The following is a 22,198-nucleotide window of genomic DNA, read 5'->3' as shown; positions in this document are numbered from 1 at the left end:
AAATAAGTAATTTTCTTAGTTATTAGTTTTAAACCACGACATGTGTACAACTTTCTCAAACAACTCTGCAAACTTTAAGAGAAAGGACTGAGTTTCCATTTTTAAAGGAGCTAACATTTGTTTTATGGCTTAAGGAATTCTAAAATATGAAATGGTTGTCAACAAGTTTTTATAAAGGAAAATACATTTAAGTACTGTAGCAATTTTTGTTTTAAACAATTGATCAGTTTCTCCTTTCCTTGTTATGCACTATTGTCCTTTGCAGTTTCCTTCAGTATTTGAAACAAAAACATAAATAGAGTGTTGACTTTACTCAGTGCTCCAATCATGAAAAATATGTAGGAATTAAATACATGCAGGGGTTGTACCTTAAGGGAAAAGTATATGGAGTCAGAGTTGCAAAGGATGACTCGCTCTTTACCAAAGAAATAATTTGGCAATTCCATCACTATCTTCACTGGAGTGACTGATTAAATGAACAGAACTTAGGGCTCCAATTCCTAAGATGCAGATTGCTCAGTGAGCCGTGGCAGAGGTACGAGCTCTTGGCCAAACCTGCATTGCAATTTAGCAAAATGAATATTTATCCTGCAGCAAAGAGGCCTGACTAAACACGGCTGTAAGTAATGGCCTCTTGTCACTATAAACCAGTCCTCCAAAACGCAGCGGACGAATATGCCTGACAGACCTAATAGGAAGGATCTGAGGTAGCATGGGGTGATAGTGATGGTAGAGAGTTTAAATCTAAATCTGACAGCTCATCAAAGCAAACAAACTGCACATAGGATACACAAATTTGGACAGCTTCATCTATCACATGGGAAGGCACAGCCATCATGCCAACAGGCAGCCAGCACGTTAAGACAGCAATGGCCTAATGCTTTCAATTTGTTTGGTTTTATATCCCCATATTAACTTTTGTGGCAGGACAAGGACCAATTGAACCATGTTCTTAAGGATGAAGAGGAAAACCAGAGTGCTTCCTTCAGACTGTGTGTCTCTTATTTCCTAATTCCAATGGATTTTGACCTTCTGACTTTTTACTTCATAGCTGCTATAATGCCTCATGCTCTCAGTGCTCTGAACCATCTACAGTTAATACGCTGAAGTTTCCAGTAACAAGTTTCAAAATTATTTTAATGTAAGATATCATATGGTTAGAGGTGATAATGCTGAAGTAAATAATTGGACAAGCCAAATAACTTGTATGCACTCTGTTTACAGTAGCTTCATTCTCTTAATTTCACATATAGGGTTTTTTTCTTTTTCCCTTCTCCATTATCTTCAATTTGCCTCAAATAAAATAACTCTTTGTATTTTTATAGGGTATTTTGAGGCACATTAAATACTTCAAAGCTGAAAATTACATCCTTGGATGTATCTTAAAAATTCGTGGATGTGGTGCTTAGGGACATGGTTCAGTGGTGGAGTTGGCAATACTGGGTTAATGTTGGATTCTATGAACTTCAGGGTCCTTATCAACCTAAACATCCCATGATTTTGAGACAGTAAAGTGACACTTGAGTGTGCTCAATCACAACATATGGCTGCTCCTTTATTGCACTGTTTTCATTTTCTCTTCCTTCCAGAGCAGCCTGTACTTATTTCCCTGTTCTCCTGTCTCATCCAGAAGTCCCATGATTTTTTTTTGTACACTGTTTAACACTTTAAACATGGTGAAGTCTAAATCTATGACTAGAACTCAGCAGTGCCAATAAAACAACTAAGTCACTGGTTACAACACTGAAGAACTTTACCTGAAAGTAACCAACCTCAGACTGGCAATCTGTACTCCCTTTCTTCCTCTAATCCTGTGATAGGTGACAGGTGCCTTTAAACATTACAGAATCCTAAGAGCAGACTTTCTCAATCTGATATTTGGAACAACATCAGACTGGGGAAAAACAACAAACACACACACACAAACAACAAAAAGGCCTCTGCAATTTATAACTGGGTGACTTAAATCTATTTAAAGTCCATTCCCAAAACAAGCTTCACTAAGCAGCACTCTCTACAAAGCCTCTCTTTCTGAAGAGGGAGGAGATCAATTCTACTTAAAGACATGATGTGACAACTATCACTGTACTCATACCCAGACAGAGACACCAGGTTACTGCAGCCCAGTAATTCATATGCCTCCATAAAACAGACTCATCATAATGTCAAATCTGGTACATATTAACAAGACTGAAACATAGAAGAAATGTGGGGTGAGGGGTGTGGTATGAGTGCATTCTAGTTCCCACTTAATCATGTCAATGAGCTTCCAAAACTGCAGGAAAGAATACTCTCATCTGCCTCTCCCAGTTCCCTTACAAAGCTAATTCAGTAGGAAACACACTTAGCTGTCAAATCCATCCCATTTATTGAGCACTTGTCTGATTAGAAACAAAAGGAAGGACAAAGTAATCTTTGGAGGAAAGAAGAAAGAAACCGTAACATTGGATTATGCAGAAAAGAATCTTATTTGAAAACAAGAATGCTTCTGACATTTATCAAAACCACAAACTGACACTTAAAAAGGAAAAAAGAAGACAGCTTACAAGGCAGAGGTTAATTTGGTTTTGTTTAATTTTTTTTCCCCAAAGGTTCATTCATGTCTTCTGCCAATCCAACCCTGGAATAACCTCTCAGGTGTATCATCCTTAAAAACTGCTGCTTTGTTCTCAAACCTTTTAAACATTCTAAATAAAATCTGAGAGAAAATTGTGTGTTTGTTTTTCAATCTCCTCTTAATTGTTTTAGAAGCCCAGTTTATACTTCCAAGGAACTGGAAATCTATCCTCAGTCATTTTCACTACTCTTCAGACCACCAATAGCTTCTACCTCTATGCCCCTGCAGAGTGATTCTGTCATGGGTAGAAGCCATTTCCATCACAGCCATTTCCAAAGCAGTGGGAGAGTCCTGGGATGAAAAGTCAAATACGACTTTCTAAATACTTTCAAGTTATTCCAGGGAAGTAAAGCAGTAAAGAGGACAGTGACCTTGTCTCCAGAGAATAACTGTAACATGAGGGAAAGATAAAGTACCTTTCACCTGCCTGATACAAGTTACAAGTGAAAGGGATCTGTTTCCAGGCTCATTCAAAACTTTTATCTTTCTGAATACAGACACAGAGAAAAATATTTACTACTGCTGTGATTTATAAAACATTTTTTAAAAACAGTGTAGAAGCATTTGAAAGCCATCAGATACTAAATACGATCTGCAACCACTTTTGAAACCTTGGCACAAAAAGCTTCATGAGACAACACAGCTGTTACCCTTATGAAACTGTATTTTCTTTATCATGCCAAAAAACCAAACCAAACAAGTCAAGCACAGGGAAAGGGGAAGAAAAAAAGGATCAAGTAAAGATAAAACTCTACCATTGCAGATTTTAAGCAATCTATAGACCATTTTTTGCTTGACTAGCAGCTCAAAATGACCAATAATTAAAGAAAAATATCTAGTAATTACTATTACTCGTATTTATTTTTATTTATTTATATTTATTATGAGGGCTAAATAAGACCCTCAGACTATTTTGAGGCTACACACCTTGCCACCTTTGTAAATATCCTGTTCAAAGAATGCATAGCAGCAGCAAAAATCTCTCCAAGGAAATCTTTAAAGCAAATTCAGTTTTTCAGATTAAAAGGAAGGAGAAAAAAACCCAGGAATATAGTCACAGTCCACTTTATTTATACTTCGTAGTCATCCTAAAAAATGGCAATGCCTCTTTACCACTTCCTTACCTACACATACACCTTTTCAGCAAACATTTCTCTTCAAAGCTTTGACCATCAGGATTTGTTTCGTGGGGCTTTTGTATTCTAACTGCTCAATATATTAAAAATAAAATTTTTTTAAAATATCCAAAAGCACTAAACAGCTAAGGAAAGCCCCCCCACACCACAAAAAGAAGCTTCTCTTAGTCATTGGGGATACATAAGTGAGCACAGAAAAATGATGATTTACACATAATCCAGTGGAAGAAATCTATTCAACAGTCCTCTGACCCCAAAACAAAACAAAGCAAATATCAGAAGGCAGCCTTTAAACCCAGAATTTTATATTTACTGGGTTTTTTTTTTCTTTTGTTTTTCAAACAGGAATGTTCTCAATACAGTGAAACCTATGAACAAGATGCTTAGATTGTGTCTTTACATAGATCTTTACTAAAGCATTGAGTATCCACAAGCACTTTGGACACAGTATAATTACATCTCTGCACCTGCTATGTGCAGCTATCCCTTCCCTGATAATTCCAACTCAGCAGTCATTGCAACAGTGCTTACAAAACACTACTTAAAAAACACTCAACTGTTCTGCCAAGAAAGTACAGAAAACTAAGAATAAGCCTGTAATTCAATGCTCTTTTTCCACAATGCTTAGTTTCTAATGTTTTTGAATGTGTACAAGATGCATATTCCCCCCACCACAGAAAAGCTCACCCTTTGTTCAATATGGGAATAAATTCCTTTCTGCTGCTGTGAAAAGAAATGGCACACTCAAAAGACCTTTTCAGTTTAGATTTTAAAAAGGTAATCTGATGTAATGAAAATTGCTTGAAAACATCTGGACTAAAGTAAAATCCAACAAGGAGCAATGGATAGGCTATTTTCAGCCTTGGGACATTCTGTTTCTTGCTTAAAAGCCTACATTTGTAGTGCTGACATCTCTATACAATGTTCACTTCTGTTAGTACTGTCCAGACAATTATAAAAATGATTTATCAAAAACCCAGTCACCAGAACAATTTGGTACTTCAAAATTCCTTCTATTCCAGTTTCACTGATTACAGCAATCACTTTTTCAAGCAGGTCATTCAAACAACAAAACAAACAGGAAAGACTGTCATGGTTCATAAGACCTACAAGGAGACAGAAGTGGGGTGAAGCCTTATTAGAACATAAAGACTTCCCAAGATATGCACATATTTAACTGTAGCAGTGTTCTGTGTTTGATCTTTTCCAAATGAATGAAAATCTAGAACTCAACCATAATCCAATTAAATTATACTTCATTTGCATCATCTTCAGTTGTTGCATTTATAGTCTTTTTTTTTTTAGATGCAAGTTTGAAAAAAAATGGTAAAAAAAAATGGAACCATAATTTCCAAAATTACCTGGGTAATTTGAAAATTTTCTCAAGTTAATTTTGAGGTTATTAAAGATAAGATTATACACCCACAAAAGCTGTGTTGTTCTGTGGCTCTCTGCAATTGAAGTAGAGTATTTCATTGACAAGACAGTTCTTAATTTTATTCAGTTATCTCAAAACACAACTGATTCTTCTTAGAGAGGAAGCAGACACACTGCCAAATATTTGCATGCCTGATTGTTTTGGGCAGTTCTCTATCATTTAGTATGCACTATCTTAACTCAATTACTTGTCTCTGACATTTTCTGAAAGTAACAAGTTCAGGCCAAACATGCCTGAACAGGATGCTAGGTAGTAGCATACATTTAAATGAGAAACTACACTATGGGCAAAAAATGCACTAAGCACATTCTGTAGACATTATCCCAGGTTTTACAGGTTTGCACCCCAATTAGCAACATACATGTGCTAAGTGTTCTAGTGAAAAAATTAGTGTTCCATCTACTTTAATTATTCTTAAATGCAAAGCATTGACTAAGAAGACTCATTGTAACAAGCTCCATGACCCCTCACTTTCAGAACATTCTCTTACATTCTGAAACCTGCATACAACATCTGCAGTAGAAAAAGTGGTATTTTAGAAAGTGTGTGTGCACATACCCATATAAATACTGCTAGGCCAAAATAAAAATGGCAAGGATTTGTGAAAACAAAAACCAATTTCTAGTTAACTTCAATTTTTCAAGATAAGGAAACTAGACTTATGCAAGATCAAAACATATATAATATGGATGTGTGATATTTGTGGAAAATAGAAAAAGCTGTATTTATTTAAGACAAATTTCTTTATGCATTTATCTTATTACTTAGTTTATGTGCCTTTAAATTACATTTATGGAAAATTCTAAAATGGCATTAAGTGAAGTTCCAAAAACTTACTAACAGAGACCTGCATGTAAAAGCAGACTAACAAAGTCTCACATGCCAGCTATTCTGGACTGCTAAAAGGATCCAGCATGCAGTTAGCACCTGTCGTGTAAGTTTTAGTATAAAGAAGTGAGAAATGGAACTCCTTTTTTAATCTCGTATCAAAACTATTTACAGCTGTAATTCTAAGACAACACTTTTAAAGGGTATAGAAAAACAGCAATAAATTCCTTCAGTTTGACAAGTGACTTTGTATCCTTGCTATATGGCTTTTTATCAGTTTTTAGAATAAGCTGAGATTTGTGCCACAAAACTCCAACTGCTAACAGTGTTTTCAGGCTAAAGCCAGTGAACTCAGGCTTGACTGGAAAAGGAAAAAGAGGAGCACAGACAAAGTAGTCTAGTAAATTCTTCTCTCATGGTGAAGGTTCTTCTCTGTAATTAAATATAAAGAAGGGAAGAGACTGGTCTTTTTAGACATCATTATCATTTTTCTTTCAGTCTCCTAGAAAACTTTTACCAAAGGTAAAAGTTAAACATCTTCTTTTGTAATATAAAAGGATTTCCTGAATTTACATAGGAATCAAAAGCAAATATGTAATTACTGGCCATTAAATAGACTCATTGGCTTCAAACAGCTTTCTCAAAAGACAAAAAGACCATAAGGCATCCATACACAGGCACTGCAGACACAGACACAGTTTTCTCTATACTAGAAGCAAATATAACAGTTGGAAACTGACTATTACACAGTACAGAGTGTCTTTGTAAAGATACTGATAGCATACTCCCCTTTAAGTATTCCTACTTGAGTTAAGTAGGCACCAAGGATTTAAAGAGAGCCTGGAAAAGCAAATTTTGAAAGGCATAAGTGCCTTAAGTGATTCAAGCATTTAAAATGTCAATGACCTTTAGTATTTTTGCCTCTTTAAAAAGTCTATTGTATAGATGCCATACCCTTCTGTCAGCAACATCTCATATTATACACTATGCAACAACAGACCCTGCATTGACAAGGCCACTTGTCTCAACTTTTCAGCTTCAATCCAGCCAAGCCATAAGAATGCAAAAATGGACAATAGTTCCATATACAACACAACAACAGTACAATGAAAGCACATCAGCAATGCATTCCTAGGCAAGTCTAACAGCAAGAAGCACAAATAATCAGCAGCACTTCCTCATTTGCAGCAATCAGTATCAGAAATTCCCAGAGTCCACAAAAATATCTCTGTGAGTGTCAATGAGATCTTTCTAACAGTAACTTCTCCAAATTCCTTCAAAACCTGATGTAAGGCCATAGTATCTTCTAGCTCCCCTGACAAGGGGTTCCACAGCCCTCTATTCAGTATCTCAGTATCTCCGTAATTACTTTTGTCTGGTGTTGAAACCCTTACCTGCCAAGAACACTCATCTGGTGTCCTTTAACTGCTGTACCAAAAGAATGGACAGTCATTTCCTCCTCACCCTATCTTACATTTCTTTTGGCCAGTACTGTTATATCCCTTACTCATGTCCCTCAACTAAGATGAAAAGGTGAAATGATCCTAACTTATTCAGACATTCCTCATATGGAAAGTATTACATACCTTTGCATCAGTCCTGACTCTTCTGCCTGTATCTTCTCTATTTCCTAAACTTTCCACCAGGATGATCAAACAAACTATAGTTATGGATTCACTGTATTGTAACTGCAAGATGTATTGTAATCCACTTTTCACACCACTTGCAGAAACTCAGAGACAATCACTGCCTATGCCACACAAATTTACCTAAACTCAATCTTTGGTCTATGCCATTTTCAGATTTAAACACTCCTTTGTTCCTGAAAGGGCAGGACAGATGCAAGCAATAAGAGGAAGAGTTCATTGACAAGAATTATGCTTAAGCTCTAAGAGACTTTAAAGCAATATAATAAAAACAAAGCGTGTCCAGCACAAGGAGGTCCAATCCAAAGCATCAGACCACGTGATTCTCTCAAATGACAGAGCCCTACTTTTTCCTTTAGATGAAGTTGCTGCTGTCACAGATTAGTCTAAGGCATAAGCCCTGAATGACCTAACTAGACTTTTTATTTCATGCACTTGGAAAAAAGAAAAAAGAACTTGATTTATTTTCCAAGTTTTGCCTGAAAGTGGAATGGTAAATTTAGAAGACAGAAAAATAAAAAAAAAAACTACAGTACATAGCACTGCTGAGCAAAAGCATGTAATTAATACCCAGCCCATCATCATTCCCAGAAATAAAGCTCATCTATAACATGTTGTGGGCTCCAATACAGCTCCATTCATAGTGGTTTTCTCACATTTCCTTTTCTGCTTGTTGCTTATTCTTTCCTGGCTTTTATGTAAGTTCTGGGAAAACATATGCAAGGATGACTTCCAAGTGACAAGAACTTTGCATGTAAAAAGGAAATTATTAGCAGTAATAACTTTCATCCAGAAAGTAATAACTTGAAGAAATCCTAAGCATGTATGTCAATATCAACAGAGAGATGGCAAATTAACACAACACTGGAAATTCTGTAGAGATCAGCAAAACAATCAGATGTCTGAAGTAAACTGACACCAAGATCTTTACATACATTGCTCTATGAATAAGTTCTATGTTCTGGGTAAAGGTTCTATGAAACTGTCAAAAGAAACAGAAAAGAATCCAAACTTCCCAATTTACTTCACAGTACAAACAGGAATTATACTTCCACACATTAACACATTCAAGAGAATATTTTGAAAAGTGTGAGGGCTCCCTCTTCTGACAACATTTTGACCAGACTGCAGAACTTGTAGGCTTGTGTTGTTCCAGAAAAACATCTTGACTCACATATGTGATATTTATTTCCTATTAGTTAAGAAAGCCAGGAATGTTTTCATCTTAAGGGAAAAGAAACCTAAGCCAAGTAAACTGGTAATTATTGTTGTTACAAAAAAAAATTGACTTGAACCTTACAAAGCAGTGTTTAAAAATAATGCATATTTTTATAGTGTAACTTGCAAAGAAATACCTAAAATATGAAGCCCAGTGCAAGACTGATATGACAGTATTTAAGAGATTAAGAGATGAGGTGAGCTGCATCCATAATCAGAAGATAAAATAACAAATGGTACTTTATAACCAAACACAGACCTATTGAAATAATTTCTGAATAATCCTCAAAAGCAAGACACCACTAGATTTATGGACAGCTACCTCCTTAAATCAGACTACAAAATCTTTGGTAAAGCAGGCACTGAAAGCCAATAGTGCCCAACAATATAAATACATATCTGACAATCACAGACTCTGTTTTAATCTTTTTCTTTTTTGTGACCACATCTCCTTCTGTTGAGCTGCTGCCACTCCCTTTGGGCTGATTACTCAGGCCAGCTTTCCTTTTAACCAACCCCCTCAGCTTTGGGTGGGCAAACCTGAAAGCTCCTCTATACCCTCAGAATCATAGGATAAACAAGAAAATACACAGACAATAGCCCTTAATCATTAACTCACAAATACAATAAATTCAAAAACACTACAGCTCACTACAGCCAGTATATTCAGGTAATTTCCACAGAGGATGTCAACTTTCACACAAGTGCTGCTCACTTGAACAGACTGCAAGCATTCTTTGGAAACAGATGCCTTGTTAATTTACAAAACTTGGAACGTTCACACATCCCCTTAAATTTCTCTGCAACATCTATCCTCTCCACATGTCCTATTCATACAAAATGAAAACTCAGTACATTCAACAAAGCAAGCCAGGGCTTGCTTTTGCCTCTTGGTCTACAAGAGGCGACTCTGTCACAACCCCTTCACTGTTTCTTATTTAAAATACTGCTGCACACTCTTTTAACTTAGTTGAAAATCTGTGTATGAAACAGATCTCCTCCCTTCATCTGAGAACCACACAAATAAATCATCATTCCCAGGATACAAAAATTTTCTTTTCATCCTCATGCAAGATTGATGCCCGGTCCCTAGTTTATTTCCTGATTGTTCCCTCTCCTCTGGAGACAGCTGATATTACTTATGTTCTCTGGCTGATGATCTCTGAATCTAATCACCCAGAGTTTCTGAAATCCCAAGCACAGTGTGAACACATCAGGACAAGCTCAGTTGTACTTGTAGCAATATAATGCAAATCTGGTACATTCCTGAGTCAGATTTTTAAGTGAACAGCACTCATACTTTAAAACATTCTAACTTAAGTATGTTTACTTCATTAGCACACGAGTGAACTGAACAGGCCATGGTAATTTTGCTTAGCAGGAGAGTCGACAGGAGCAGAGATTGACTGTCCACAGCCTTTACAATGGAGCCATGGCAGCAAGCCCAGAGATAGAGGGGGAGCACTAAATCTGCAAGATGGGTGAGCACAGCAGCTCTTGTGACTTGCAAGTACGATACCACTGTGATTTTTATAGGTGCCTTTTGTCACTAGTAATAATACTGCACTGCATGCAAAAGAAAATCGGTTCTGCGAAAGAGCAGTCCACACACGCAATGGAGACAGGCAACAGAGAGAACAGAACAGCTCCTCCGATCACATGGTCTAAGCAGACGTCTACTTACATATATAACAAACAAAATTCACTTCAAATTTAATTTCCACTGAGTCAATGCAGCTTAGCAAGCCCCCCCCAAGAAAACAAGTACTTATGTTTTAGAAGTACTTTTGAAGTGTTGAAGAAAAATACAACAATTTCTACTGCATCTCATTTAATCTTTCATTATGCTTCAATTAATAGTTTCTGATTTTCAGTCAGGATGTACATTAATAATCCAACTTGCATTTCAGACCTACTATTCATTTCTCTTTTCCATCTTCCCCATGAAAGTACTAATACCTAATACTTGAAACAATAAAACCCACCACAGTTTTTCAAAGAGTCTACAGTTTAAATCCACCATCTCACCAGATCATAAAATTTTCCTGCTATACCAGCAAGGCACAGTGAATACAAACACCAACCACTGCAATATAACACTGAAGTTTTACAAAAAAAGGTAAAAAAAAGACCAACACTTTTTAAAACAAAAAAAACCCCAAAAACATTCCACTGGAAATATTAATACAATTTCTTAATAAATATGGTTGTCATAAAACAGGAAAAGAGCATTTTTCACCTTACCTTCAAGAAGCTCAAGTATTACTGAAGAACCCAAATTACATGTATAAAATTTAAAATTAAGCCATTTTATAAAGTATAATTATTGTTTCAGCTGAAGTTACCAGCCACATAGCTGCTTACTTAGATGTCTGACAACTGGAAACATTTACTCTTGAAATTGGAAATAAAGTCAAAAACATTGAGATATATAGGCAAAATAGCCACTTCTATATTACTATTCTTCCTATTTTAAATCAACTTGTTTTACCTTCTCACAGAAATCAGTAAGAGCTGTGAAGTCCCATTTCTTGGAATAAGCAACGTTGTACCTCAATATGGCCTCCTAAGGAAGAAGCACAACAAAACAGAGCTTAAGAGATGATTATTAATGGAAGAAAAACCATTTTAGGAAATTTCCCTGTTGAAGGAACAGCACCATCTGGTGGCTAAAATCTGCCACAGAGCCTACCAAAATCTGTAACACTTAATTTGCTCTACTAATATAGAGCAAATCCTTGACACTGAACCCTCTGTTTTGGGTTAAGAATAAGGAATAAGCTTCAGTCTATAGGGTTTTTTCTCCTAATACAAAACAAGACAAGACATATCTCTCAACAAAGAACATAAATGTTCCCCTTAGCACACTTGCTTTTGTTAACAGTACCAATAAAAGGTATTTAAAGTATAAAAACAATATAGCAGAAGTTGTACCGGTTTAGGAACTTAATCAGAACCACAGCAAAATTAAATAGATCCTTTACGACAATATCACCCTTAAAAATTCACAAGAAAAAAAAACAAACAAATAAAATAACAAAATTGCTGGGGAAGCTCTATTTATTCATTTAAAGGTTATCTATGGCTTTTGCATCCTCCTCCTGCCCTGCCTTTCAGGTATAACCTAAATTACATTATTCTTCACCAAAAAATATAATAGCAACCCTAAGCTGCTCCAAATCAATATTCATGTTACTGTAAGACTTTGTGTCAACATAAGAGTTAAAGAGCATTAGTCTCCAAAATCTACAGATTTTTGTTTGCAGCTTGAATTGTGATTTTAGTGGAGTGAACTGATGCGAAGAGTTATTATTTCCAGCTCTCTCACCTGTGCATCCCCAACCAGCTGGCTACACAAAACCCTCACACTATGTTTACCACAGGCTAGTATATACTGCTGGACAAACATCGTTTTGTGTAGACTTAAAAATGGCAATTCATTTAAATATTCTGAATAAATTCACTGGTAACGCTTAGTACTCATTAAGAACCTTCATTCTTTAGGAAATCCCTTGAATAGCAGAGACTTTTTCATACTTTATTTTTCTAAGTCATTAAACAAACAGAACCAAGCCAGAATCACTGGCAGTATACAAACAACCTGAATGTATTTATATGCATATAGACTGGATTTCAAACTAACAGGCTTACCTTCAAATCATGTGAGCAGGTAAATTTGTTAAGTAAGGCAGTTTGGATTAGTTCCCATCGACTTCCAGCAGTTCTATCTCCATTCTTTAAAATAAAAGCCCAAAACAAAGTCAAATTAAGTTATTCAAAACATAAAGACACATTTGCTGTCCTCTGTAAAATTGTTAAGTGAAAAGACTGAGTGTATTTAATAGAGGGTGTAAGAATTCTTTTTTTCTGAGTCGAGTATCAATAATCATTGTAGAGCTTTTACTACAGGACAGACTTGTTGATTACATTCATCCTAGATTGAAGTATTTCAGTGGGTATGTTTGAGTCTCAAGCAGTGACTAGAAATAATAGACTAATAAAGCATGCAGGGCTACTCTCTGCAATTGTCTTAGCAGAACAACAGTCGGATACTCACTATCAGCAATACCTGATAGAGTATTATAATCAAACTGTGCTTACATATTCATTCACATCTGTTGAAACAGCAAATTGCTTCACACACACAAAAATATATAACATATAAACATGTTAGTAAATAAATGTGTCATTTATAAGGAGCTCAAGTTTACACTCCATGTAAGTACAGAAATATATATATCATCAAATCATTGGCTAAGCAAAATAATTACCAGGAAAAAAAAGTCTTCTTTTCTATCTGAAGAATCGTGACCCAAAATCCAGTTTTTCAGACTTGATTTTCTAATTCCATAATCAGTCTAACAATTGAGCAAATCCAGTAAACTGAAAACTCATCTATGTGGAAGCAAACTTATTTGATCACACAACTGTAAATACTTAATCTTACCTCATCCTCTACAGGGTATAAATTTTGTTCTGAGCAGGGCATTTTAACATGCTTGTTATCCCACAAATCTTTGTAGTGAGTTGGAAAAGGTTTAGGTACCTCTCCTTCCCTTAGAAGATCTACCTGTAAGACAAAAGGACAGGGAAAAAAAAAAATAATCAGATTCTACTTTCAAGTTTTTAAATGGAAGAAATAAAAAGTAAGCAAAAATACAGTTTAAAAAGCTCTCATCTACAGCCATCCTTTTTGGAAAGGGCAAAGCTACAAATTAAACATAGGATAGTATTCAGAAAAAAAATCCATCTATTAACCTCACATTATACTTGTTGAAAAGAACACCACCTTAACACACTCAAATAAAGGTAATATATTCAATTTTATATATCAAATCACCAGCTAAATTATCAATGTAAGTATCTACATATTTTCATCCAAGTATTTTCAAAATGCAGTTACAAATGTAAGCATAGTCATGTGCAGAAATAGTATTTTTAACCTAACACTGAAAGGGATGAGGAACCATTATACATAGAGCAATATCTCAAGTTTACTCCACAGAACATCAGAAAAGTAAAGAACACCACATTCTTAAAGACTTAATTTGCTATTCAGCCCTCTAGCAGCACTAAGTCTCTCAGAATATGTATTTAAACTCAATGTTTATCCTTCTTTTGGTTGGGATTTATCCATCACCCCCATAGTTCTCAGGTCACATTTTGTTTCAACAACTGGATTGCATACTGCTCCAAAGGATTAAAGGAAAACTTATCAGATTTGATCTAAAATGCAGCGACAAAATTGCAAGAAACTCTGCTTCATTCCTTGTCCTTTCCATATCTTGACTATCTTGAGCCTTTTGTGTGTCTTGAACGCAAACCAGGATCACATTAAAATGAAAACATAGCATGAAAATGTTGGGAGTACCAATTTTACTTGTAGACTTATTTAAATTCCCAAACTTTGCAGTTCAGTCAAGGAAGCACTCACAATCCCCCACAAAACAAAAATACTTGCCCCTAAAAAGACAGAGGCAGCAAAACCATTATTGTGTTTCTTCTGGATCTTAATATCCTAAATCTATGGATCAGAATAACCAATTTTCAGGAAAATCAGTTGCCCCAGTCCACTTGCAAGGAATGGCAAGAAATAGTACAAGCAGGATGTCAAAATCTAAGACTAACACATGGGATTTGATATTACTGAACCCTTCAGGCAGAGCTCTGACTTGAGGCAATGCAGTGCATTACTGTACCCTGACAGTCACGGTGTGGTTGCCTGAGGGTCGCAGGTGAGGCAGACGGGCCCCACATGCCGGCATCCTTCTCATCTCTTCAATCGGGGTTCCAAACCATTTCTTGTTGGTTGGCAGAGGAGGTGGTGTATATTTAACAATCTTCCTTCCTGGCCTCTGGGGTTTGAATTCACACTTTTCTTTCCTGCTGTTAAAATACAATACATTGAAACATTTTACTTCCCCTGAAAAAAACTGATGGGCAAATAGAAACTTCCACCCCAGGGTTACAATAATAGCAGTCAGTTTATTTGCCAGCCTTTGCTGCGGCCTCATGTCAATGCTTTATCTGGGGAGAGCTCCCATCACCAACAACCTTCCCCTCCCCAAGACACACAGACACATGTCTACCAAAACACTCTTCTCTATAGGCTGACAAAGCTCTTCACAGAAATGTAGTAGGTTAGCAAAGCAGGGTGCTCCTCTAGAGAGTCATGCTCTTTCCCAAAAGCATCTGTATCCATGGACAATGCCCCAATAAAGATGTGTAAAACTACTTTCTCGCCCTACCTGAAGCACTTGAGTCAAGTCAAAGAACTGCATGTTATACCAAAATACAGTCCTTTCATTTCTGTGCACTCCTTAGATACTTATTCATTTTCTCAGCTCCCACTGAAATCTAGGGTCTTCAGAGCAGAGATTATCCTTTTGTCCTTCCATAACACCTGGCTTGCAGGGTCCTGTGCCATGCTCAGAGCTCCTGTTCTCATTGCTGCAGTGTAATCACCAGTCCTTCTCTCTCCCAAATTATTAATAGAGCCAAACAAAACAATCAAAAAAAACCCACTCAAATCCAAAAAATCAACAAAAAAACCCAAACATCTCTACAACTGCTCTTGAAAGTGAATTTTTCCATGTCTATTTCAACTAAAGCATCAATAGCATTGATAGTTCAACAAAAGAGATTCACTATTTTTGACAGATCAAACTAATAAGAATTCTAAGAATTGCACTGGACAAACACATCCTTCAAAAACCCTGCAAATAATCCCATTAAAAATAAGTTATTTCAATCTTACATCAGTTGTCTTTGTATCTTAAAATACATTTTACAAAACTCTTTATACAATCCAGCTTCTGAAATTCTACCACCAAAGAGGAAATTTCCAAGCATGTAAAAACCAGATGAAGAGGCAGACAGAATGCTACCTTTTCTCCTCAACTTTAGGTATCCTCATGAAGTGAGAAGTGATTTTGGAGTCTCTCTTCACACCCGGTTTTGCACCTCTGCACTCTGATGATGGAGCAGGAGAGATCCCAGGTGCCTTTGTATGCAGACTGTCCTCTTTAACAGAATTATCTACTTCCTCAAAGCTTTCACAGCCCTTGGCAGAAAAATGTGATTTCCTTGACTCCAATTCAGCATCCCCATATTGAATTTTAAAAGATTTGTTTATGGGTTTTGACATATTAATCTCCTCTCGTTCATCCAGAAATGGGCTTGTTTCTTCATCAGCCTCTGAGCCATGGCAGCTATTTTTAGAATTATCCACATCCATCGGTGACTCTGGTTCACTTTCTTTCTCAAAAGCAGGTGAGTCCCCTGAATTGCTCTGACATTTGCTCAGTTTCCCAGGATCTCCAAGATCAGATGTACAGGCATCACAACCAGCATCTGAAAGTGGACTTTCTGGAACTACATCCCCTTCCTCTTGTTCACCCATTAAACAGACAGAATTGCAACTCTTCAGCTTCTGTGAATTGCATGAAGCCACTTGTCCATCTGTCTCGACATCTTTTGAAGAAGTTTTTGAATTTCCCGTTTTTGAAGCCCGGCCTGCTGACAGTTTCCTCTGAGTCCAAGTGGCATTGCTTTCTTCACAGGCTTTCTGCTTGCCAGTTTTGTGCATCTGATCAATGTTGGCATTTTTAAAAAGGTCTGCAGACTGTGGCCCCTTACTGGGATCTGTATCTAAGACTGCATCTTTTTCCTCAGCCTCCCAGTTACACATGCTGCCTGTCTGTGGCAAATTTACTTGCTTTGCACCAACTTCCACAGATATTTTTGCATCATTTTGCTGACAAGTATTCTCTAGCTTTTTCACATCATGCTCACAAAAGTTCTCTTTTTTAATGGAAGTCATCTTAGGATTTGCTTCAGTATTGTTATTAATTTTGCTGTGTAAGCTGTGGAAGAGAAGTAAGGAAATTCAATGTCTTATTTCCAAATTAAATTTCTGTGCATATTTTTTTTTTAAGGAACAATGATAAACTTAACAGAAAGTACAGATTTTTATTTGTTCTACTCTGTGAGCACTACTAGGACCAACAGCTTTTAGACCTCACTAGCTCAGTGCACTAAAATCACCATAGGATGATTAATCAGCTGCTTACCTCAGAAATATATTTCAGTCATTCATATCCTTATCTTCAAATCTAAACATTTTGACACTATCATCTAGCTATTTTCTCCAGATTAAAAAAAAAATTAGAAATTGTAATAAAGTCCTCCATAACTTCCATTTTTATCCATTAAATACAATAAGCAAGGAAATCATTGGTTTTATGACCATTCCCTCAGAGTTATAAATTCATCAAAGAGGGCACAGCAGTCCATAGTCTCCTATTACTCTCTTACTTTCATATAAAGCCAAAAAACTTTATAACTTAAAAAAACTCCATACAAAAGTTCAAGTATAAAATGTATTTCAAACTGATAATAAAAACTAAAAGATATATAAAAACTTCCTGATTTAAAAAGAACCTGATCTGTCTTTGTGTAAGGCAGGGCAGGATAGAAACATGTCCTAATGGTTACACAGGGAAATTAAGTGAAGTGTATGACGAGATGTCAGAAAGTCATTTCACATTTACATACTAATTTATCTGTCAGTGTATTGATAAAGAATTAGAGGACACATGAATATTAAAACAAAAACTGACTAGTCTTGGTGAATACACCACTCTGAACAGTATCTTCTCCTGAATGTGCTGTTACAACACTGTATATTCCCAATGCAAACTGAGCCCACTAAACTCTAGTTATACATCTAATCACTGCCCAGCTTCCCATTTACACTAAATAAGAAAATATACAATTACCATACCATCCTAAATTCAGCCACTGAACATTTTAATAGACTAGAGATTCCTGAAGGTATTAACTTTCTCCATGAATGGTAACAGATCCTCTTCTAAAAGACCACTCAGGATAAGCAGAGATGGTAGCTTGGAACTTCCTCCATAGAATGATTATTTGAAAACAAAAGGATCTTAGAGGTCTTTATTTCACAATAATTTAACTTCCAATGTATGCATTTATTCCTGCAAATTTTGATGAATAAAACTAAGAGTCACAAAACTGCTGCCTTCTCAATGACTCTTTAAAGGTACTGCCAATATCTTTGCCAACCTGAGAAATTGAATCTAACACAAATTTAAATTAAAGTGGTGATGTTAACTGCAATAGAAAGGCACATGAAATATTTACACAACAAATCTATTTCTGAAAGTTGCCTAGGCTCTAATCTGTCAGCAGGGATAGAGAAGGGCATAGAAGAACAATACTCTAAAGGGAATATAAAAAAAATAAAACAATTCATTCCCTCCTTAAGAATCCTCTTGACATCCTTGATTTAGTGGAAGCTGTAAGCCTCTAATTAGCCCTGCATATTTCTGTATTAATCATTATCACAAGTCCTCACAGCTATTTTTAGCACTGCTATGGACTTAGATCTCTATTTATTAGAAAACATCAAAGAAAAATAAACCAGCAACAATAAACTGCAACTAAAGAAAAATAATATCTGATATTCCTCTGCACCAGACAGTTAAATTCTCTGGAGTATAACTTTAAGGCAGCTTTGCAATCACTGCTCCTGACAGAACATGTTAACCAAAAATATCAAACTTTACCTGGTACCATTCAGCAGCAAAAATTTGTAACATGTTTCATATAAAAAACCTCAAGGCACATTTGAGCACATGTAAATCCTGTCTGTAATTAAATCAAGCTGCATATATTTAAGCTACAATTGCAGTCCAATGAGACAACCAAAACAGATTTTTGTCTGTAAATTAACAAAACAGTGAGCTGGCCACAGGACTATCAATGCAAATCTGTAACTGTTAGTGCCCTATGTCAAACAAAAATGAAAGCAGAACTTGACCAAAGACATAGTCTGCTATTACAACTAAATTGATCCAGTGTTTGGCTTCCACTGGAAGCAGCACTCCCACTTTGCCTTCCCTTGCTCCAGGTTCTAATCTTTTGCTTTGCAGGAGCAATGTATTTTTTCATCTGAACAGTGACATGCTTCAGGAATCTATGTCAGCAATAAGTTTGGACTTGGGTGATTAGAGAGGATGGGTGGGGGACTAGTTAGCTGTTTGTTACTCAAGATAATGTGCCAAGGTAAGGAAAGCAGCAGAAATGGGGCTGCCTCCATTTAGCCAGCTGTACTGGCAACCTGCACTTCTGGCTCCCCCTAGGGCCCCTGAAAGGACACAACTTTTGAACAGGTTTATGTTGTGCTTTTTACCTTCTGGACTCCGTTGTCTTGGGTCCTTTATTCTCCAACCAACTGGTAATTGTCCGCTGTTTACAAACTGAAAAACCACAGTTCACTGTTATTACATGAAACATGATAAAACTGCAACATCATTGCATATGAAAAAGATAACTTGTACTGGGTGAAGATAAAAAGACCTCCAATTAATCCCTTATTAGCATCTCTACTACAGGGAGCATCCAGACACTAGCAGTATTAAAACTGCATGTAATGCACTGTTTAATTTGGATCAGTCAGCAGCTGTAGGTTTTTTAATAAACCATACAATTTCCAGGCATGGTGTGTAGTGGAATTTGTTTCACACAGCCTCTTTTTAAAATATAGTTAAAAGGTTAAAAATATACAGTGAATGTGTAGAATTAAAAACAAAGGAACTTGAACTTTCTAGTGCTCACCATTACCTTTAATCATCACCACAGTGAGCCCCAAAAGCTTCTGATGAATTTTGGAATGAAGAGGCAACATGACATAACTTAAAATCAATAAAGAATAAACAACAAGGCATCTTTGATGAACCATCCAAGAACTTTATTTGCATGTAGCTTACTGTGAAACATAAGGCTCAATATAAACATAACACACACTAGAAGTAAGAAAATGACTTTTTATTTTCTCCTCCATCCATCAACAGCTTGAAAAGCTTTTCAATGCTTACTCCCCTAAACAGAAACAAAACAAAGGACACAATTTCTTCAGATTTACTATCAATAACAGAGTTCCAGTTTTATCTGCATGCTGCTGCAGCTCAGACAAGCTTTCAACAGAACAGCAACATGTAAACTGATTATGGAGAGACTTTGGGGGTGGAACAGGGAGAAAAAAAATCAAAGCAGTTCTTACAAAACTGGAAAAAAGTTTTTACAAGTAAAAAGGGTGTTTAGTTTTGTTGTTTTTATTTAAAGATATTCTGCAAATTTGGCAACTAACTTCAAATCCCTTTCTTTCCATTTGCCAAGAGAACGCATCTCCCTGCCACTGCTGACTGTGCAAGGTGTTTGTTCACTGCTTTCAACTGGGTAGGGAACAGCTGGGGGACCTTATTGTAACAATAGTTGTGCAGAACTTCAAAACCAGCAAATCAGACCTGGCTCTTCTGAGTATGGGAAGTCTCAGCAGTGCTCTGCAAATGGAGGTTGTGTAACTTGTAACAAAGATGGCTTAGGCCATAGGTAACTTAAGAGACATTGTTTCATAAACACTTCCCTAGCATTCAAGGCCGTCAACACTTTTATACAGCTGCTTATCAAATACCCTAATCAGAGGACACCATAATTTTTAGAATGAGAAGTAATCTCCAAAAAATATTGAAATTATTTTCTGATATTCCGTAATGGCACAAACAGCAGTGCAAAACTGACACCATGTGACTGGGTTACCAGGGAGCAGTGCCAAACTGGATGTAGGCTACAAGGATACCTGTGCCATAATTAGCCACAATCATAAACAAGTCATAAACAATCAGCCTTCCTCCACTCAGACACAAATATCAGACTGACAGATTTTATGAAACAAAATATTTTTATTGCCAAAGATTCACTAAATTTAAGTCTAGTAGTCATTCTGATTAGAAAATTTCACCTTCTTGTACTATTTGAAGTGTTAATCCAACTTGCCTACAGGTAAGCAGCCAGAAAAAAAACCCAAAAAACAAAACAAACAAAAATCTGAAGAGACATGTTAAAACATGGGACAAATAAATCTCTTCAAAGGCAGCTGACTACTTCTTGAGGTGTAAACTTGTGCTAAGAAAGAAATATTTATTCATTAGCACAATAAACAGAAATAACATCAGCAGCAGCAGAACAGAACAAAATGGCTTTAGTTTGGACTTCAACATCTGAGCAGCCATGTAAGCCCTCCAACCAACATAACACACATCACTTTCATACTTCCAGCATGGCTTTTTGCTACAGATAAGGTGGTGAAAACAAGAGGCAACAAAAAGACAACACACGCTTATTCTCAGTGTAAACAGAACCAGACTTTGCTGTCTTTTTTTTTTTCCAATGGCATCTTTATTTCTACTCAAAACTCCCCAAACCATTCCCATAAAACAAATCATCTCCTACAATCTACATAATTTTCAGACAATTGTAATTTACTCTGTAGGAGTGTACACCACTAACACCAAACTATCATCTATTCAAAGTTACCTCTTAGGAGTTAGTGAGGTTTAACTCATCAGCTGCAGATCACAGCAAATCTGTTTGGGCTTTTTTTCCCCTTCCATGCACTCCTTTCTATTCCTGAAAGAGGTGCATTAAAATTTTATTTTGGCAGCGTTAGCTCCAAACAGAAAACAAAACTAAGGAAACCACGTGGAAACTTCATCTACACAGCTTTGTTAGGCGGCAGGACCAGCCACCCCACCCCAAGGGGCCAGCAGCGCTCCAAGCTGGCAGCCACGTGCTTGTGTGAGCTCCTGTCATTAGTCTTGGCTCTCCCTGTGTGACAGCCTGGCACAGACCCCGCCGAAAGCCTTATTTCCCGCAGTATTTGTCCCCCTTCTTGCGGAACACGCTACATTTTGCGGCTCACACCTCTCTTCGACGATTTGCACTCTCAGTGGAAACTTGCAAAGAATCAGGCACAAAACCAACATAACGATCCTGCACCTAAAGCCGTCTCTAAGGGGAACCAGCGCACACTGACCACACCAGCGGGCTGGGATACAGGGGACACGCTGGCACCGGGAAGCGAAGTTAGAGACAATTCCAGCCCAACGAGGAAGGGCAGCTCCGGGCAGGCTCCGTGCACAGACACATGCGGCCCCCGCCGTCCAACGCTGCCCAGGCAGGCAGCAGCACGGCAGAGCTGCCCTGAGCGGCAGAGCGGGACACGGCAACTCGGAGCCTCCGGCTCGGTCGCCCCCTCCTCCTCCCGCCCAGCCCCCGGCGCGACCCCGGCGGGGGAGGCCGGCGGGGGGAGCCGAGCAGCGCTCCCAGCTCGGGCCAGTTCAGCGCTGCCCGGGCACCGCGGGCACCGCCGGCCCGTCCCGCACCCCAAAAGCGAGCAGGCTGCCGAAGGAGGCGGGGGCGGCACGGACACCAGAGAGCCCCGCTCCGC

The 22,198-nt window shown here is 37.3% G+C and overlaps 1 protein-coding gene across 6 annotated transcripts in view; it reads right to left on the bottom strand.

Moving 5' to 3' along the window:
* PARG (poly(ADP-ribose) glycohydrolase) overlaps positions 1-22,198 on the bottom strand; it is a 62,926-nt gene that overhangs the window by 40,268 nt on the left and 460 nt on the right. For 4 of the 6 annotated variants that reach the window (XR_004498091.1, XR_004498092.1, XM_015632573.2 and 1 more), the window contains exons 2-7: positions 19,103-19,169; positions 15,771-16,748; positions 14,583-14,769; positions 13,331-13,453; positions 12,535-12,618; positions 11,375-11,449 (exon numbers count right to left, since the gene is read on the bottom strand). Coding sequence is in view for 4 of the 6 variants with exons in the window: in XM_015632573.2 (XP_015488059.1) it covers positions 11,375-11,449; positions 12,535-12,618; positions 13,331-13,453; positions 14,583-14,769; positions 15,771-16,748; positions 19,103-19,169 (1,514 nt within the window). In the remaining 2 variants the exon portion in view is untranslated. Of the gene's footprint in view, positions 1-11,374; positions 11,450-12,534; positions 12,619-13,330; positions 13,454-14,582; positions 14,770-15,770; positions 16,749-19,102; positions 19,170-21,285; positions 22,040-22,198 lie in introns of those variants that run through there. The other 2 variants (XM_015632576.3, XM_015632574.2) reach the window with 2 other exon arrangements.

Source organism: Parus major, chromosome 6, assembly GCF_001522545.3.
Source record: "Parus major isolate Abel chromosome 6, Parus_major1.1, whole genome shotgun sequence".
Lineage (NCBI taxonomy): Eukaryota > Metazoa > Chordata > Aves > Passeriformes > Paridae > Parus > Parus major.
This window is presented reverse-complemented; position numbering and strand designations above follow the sequence as displayed.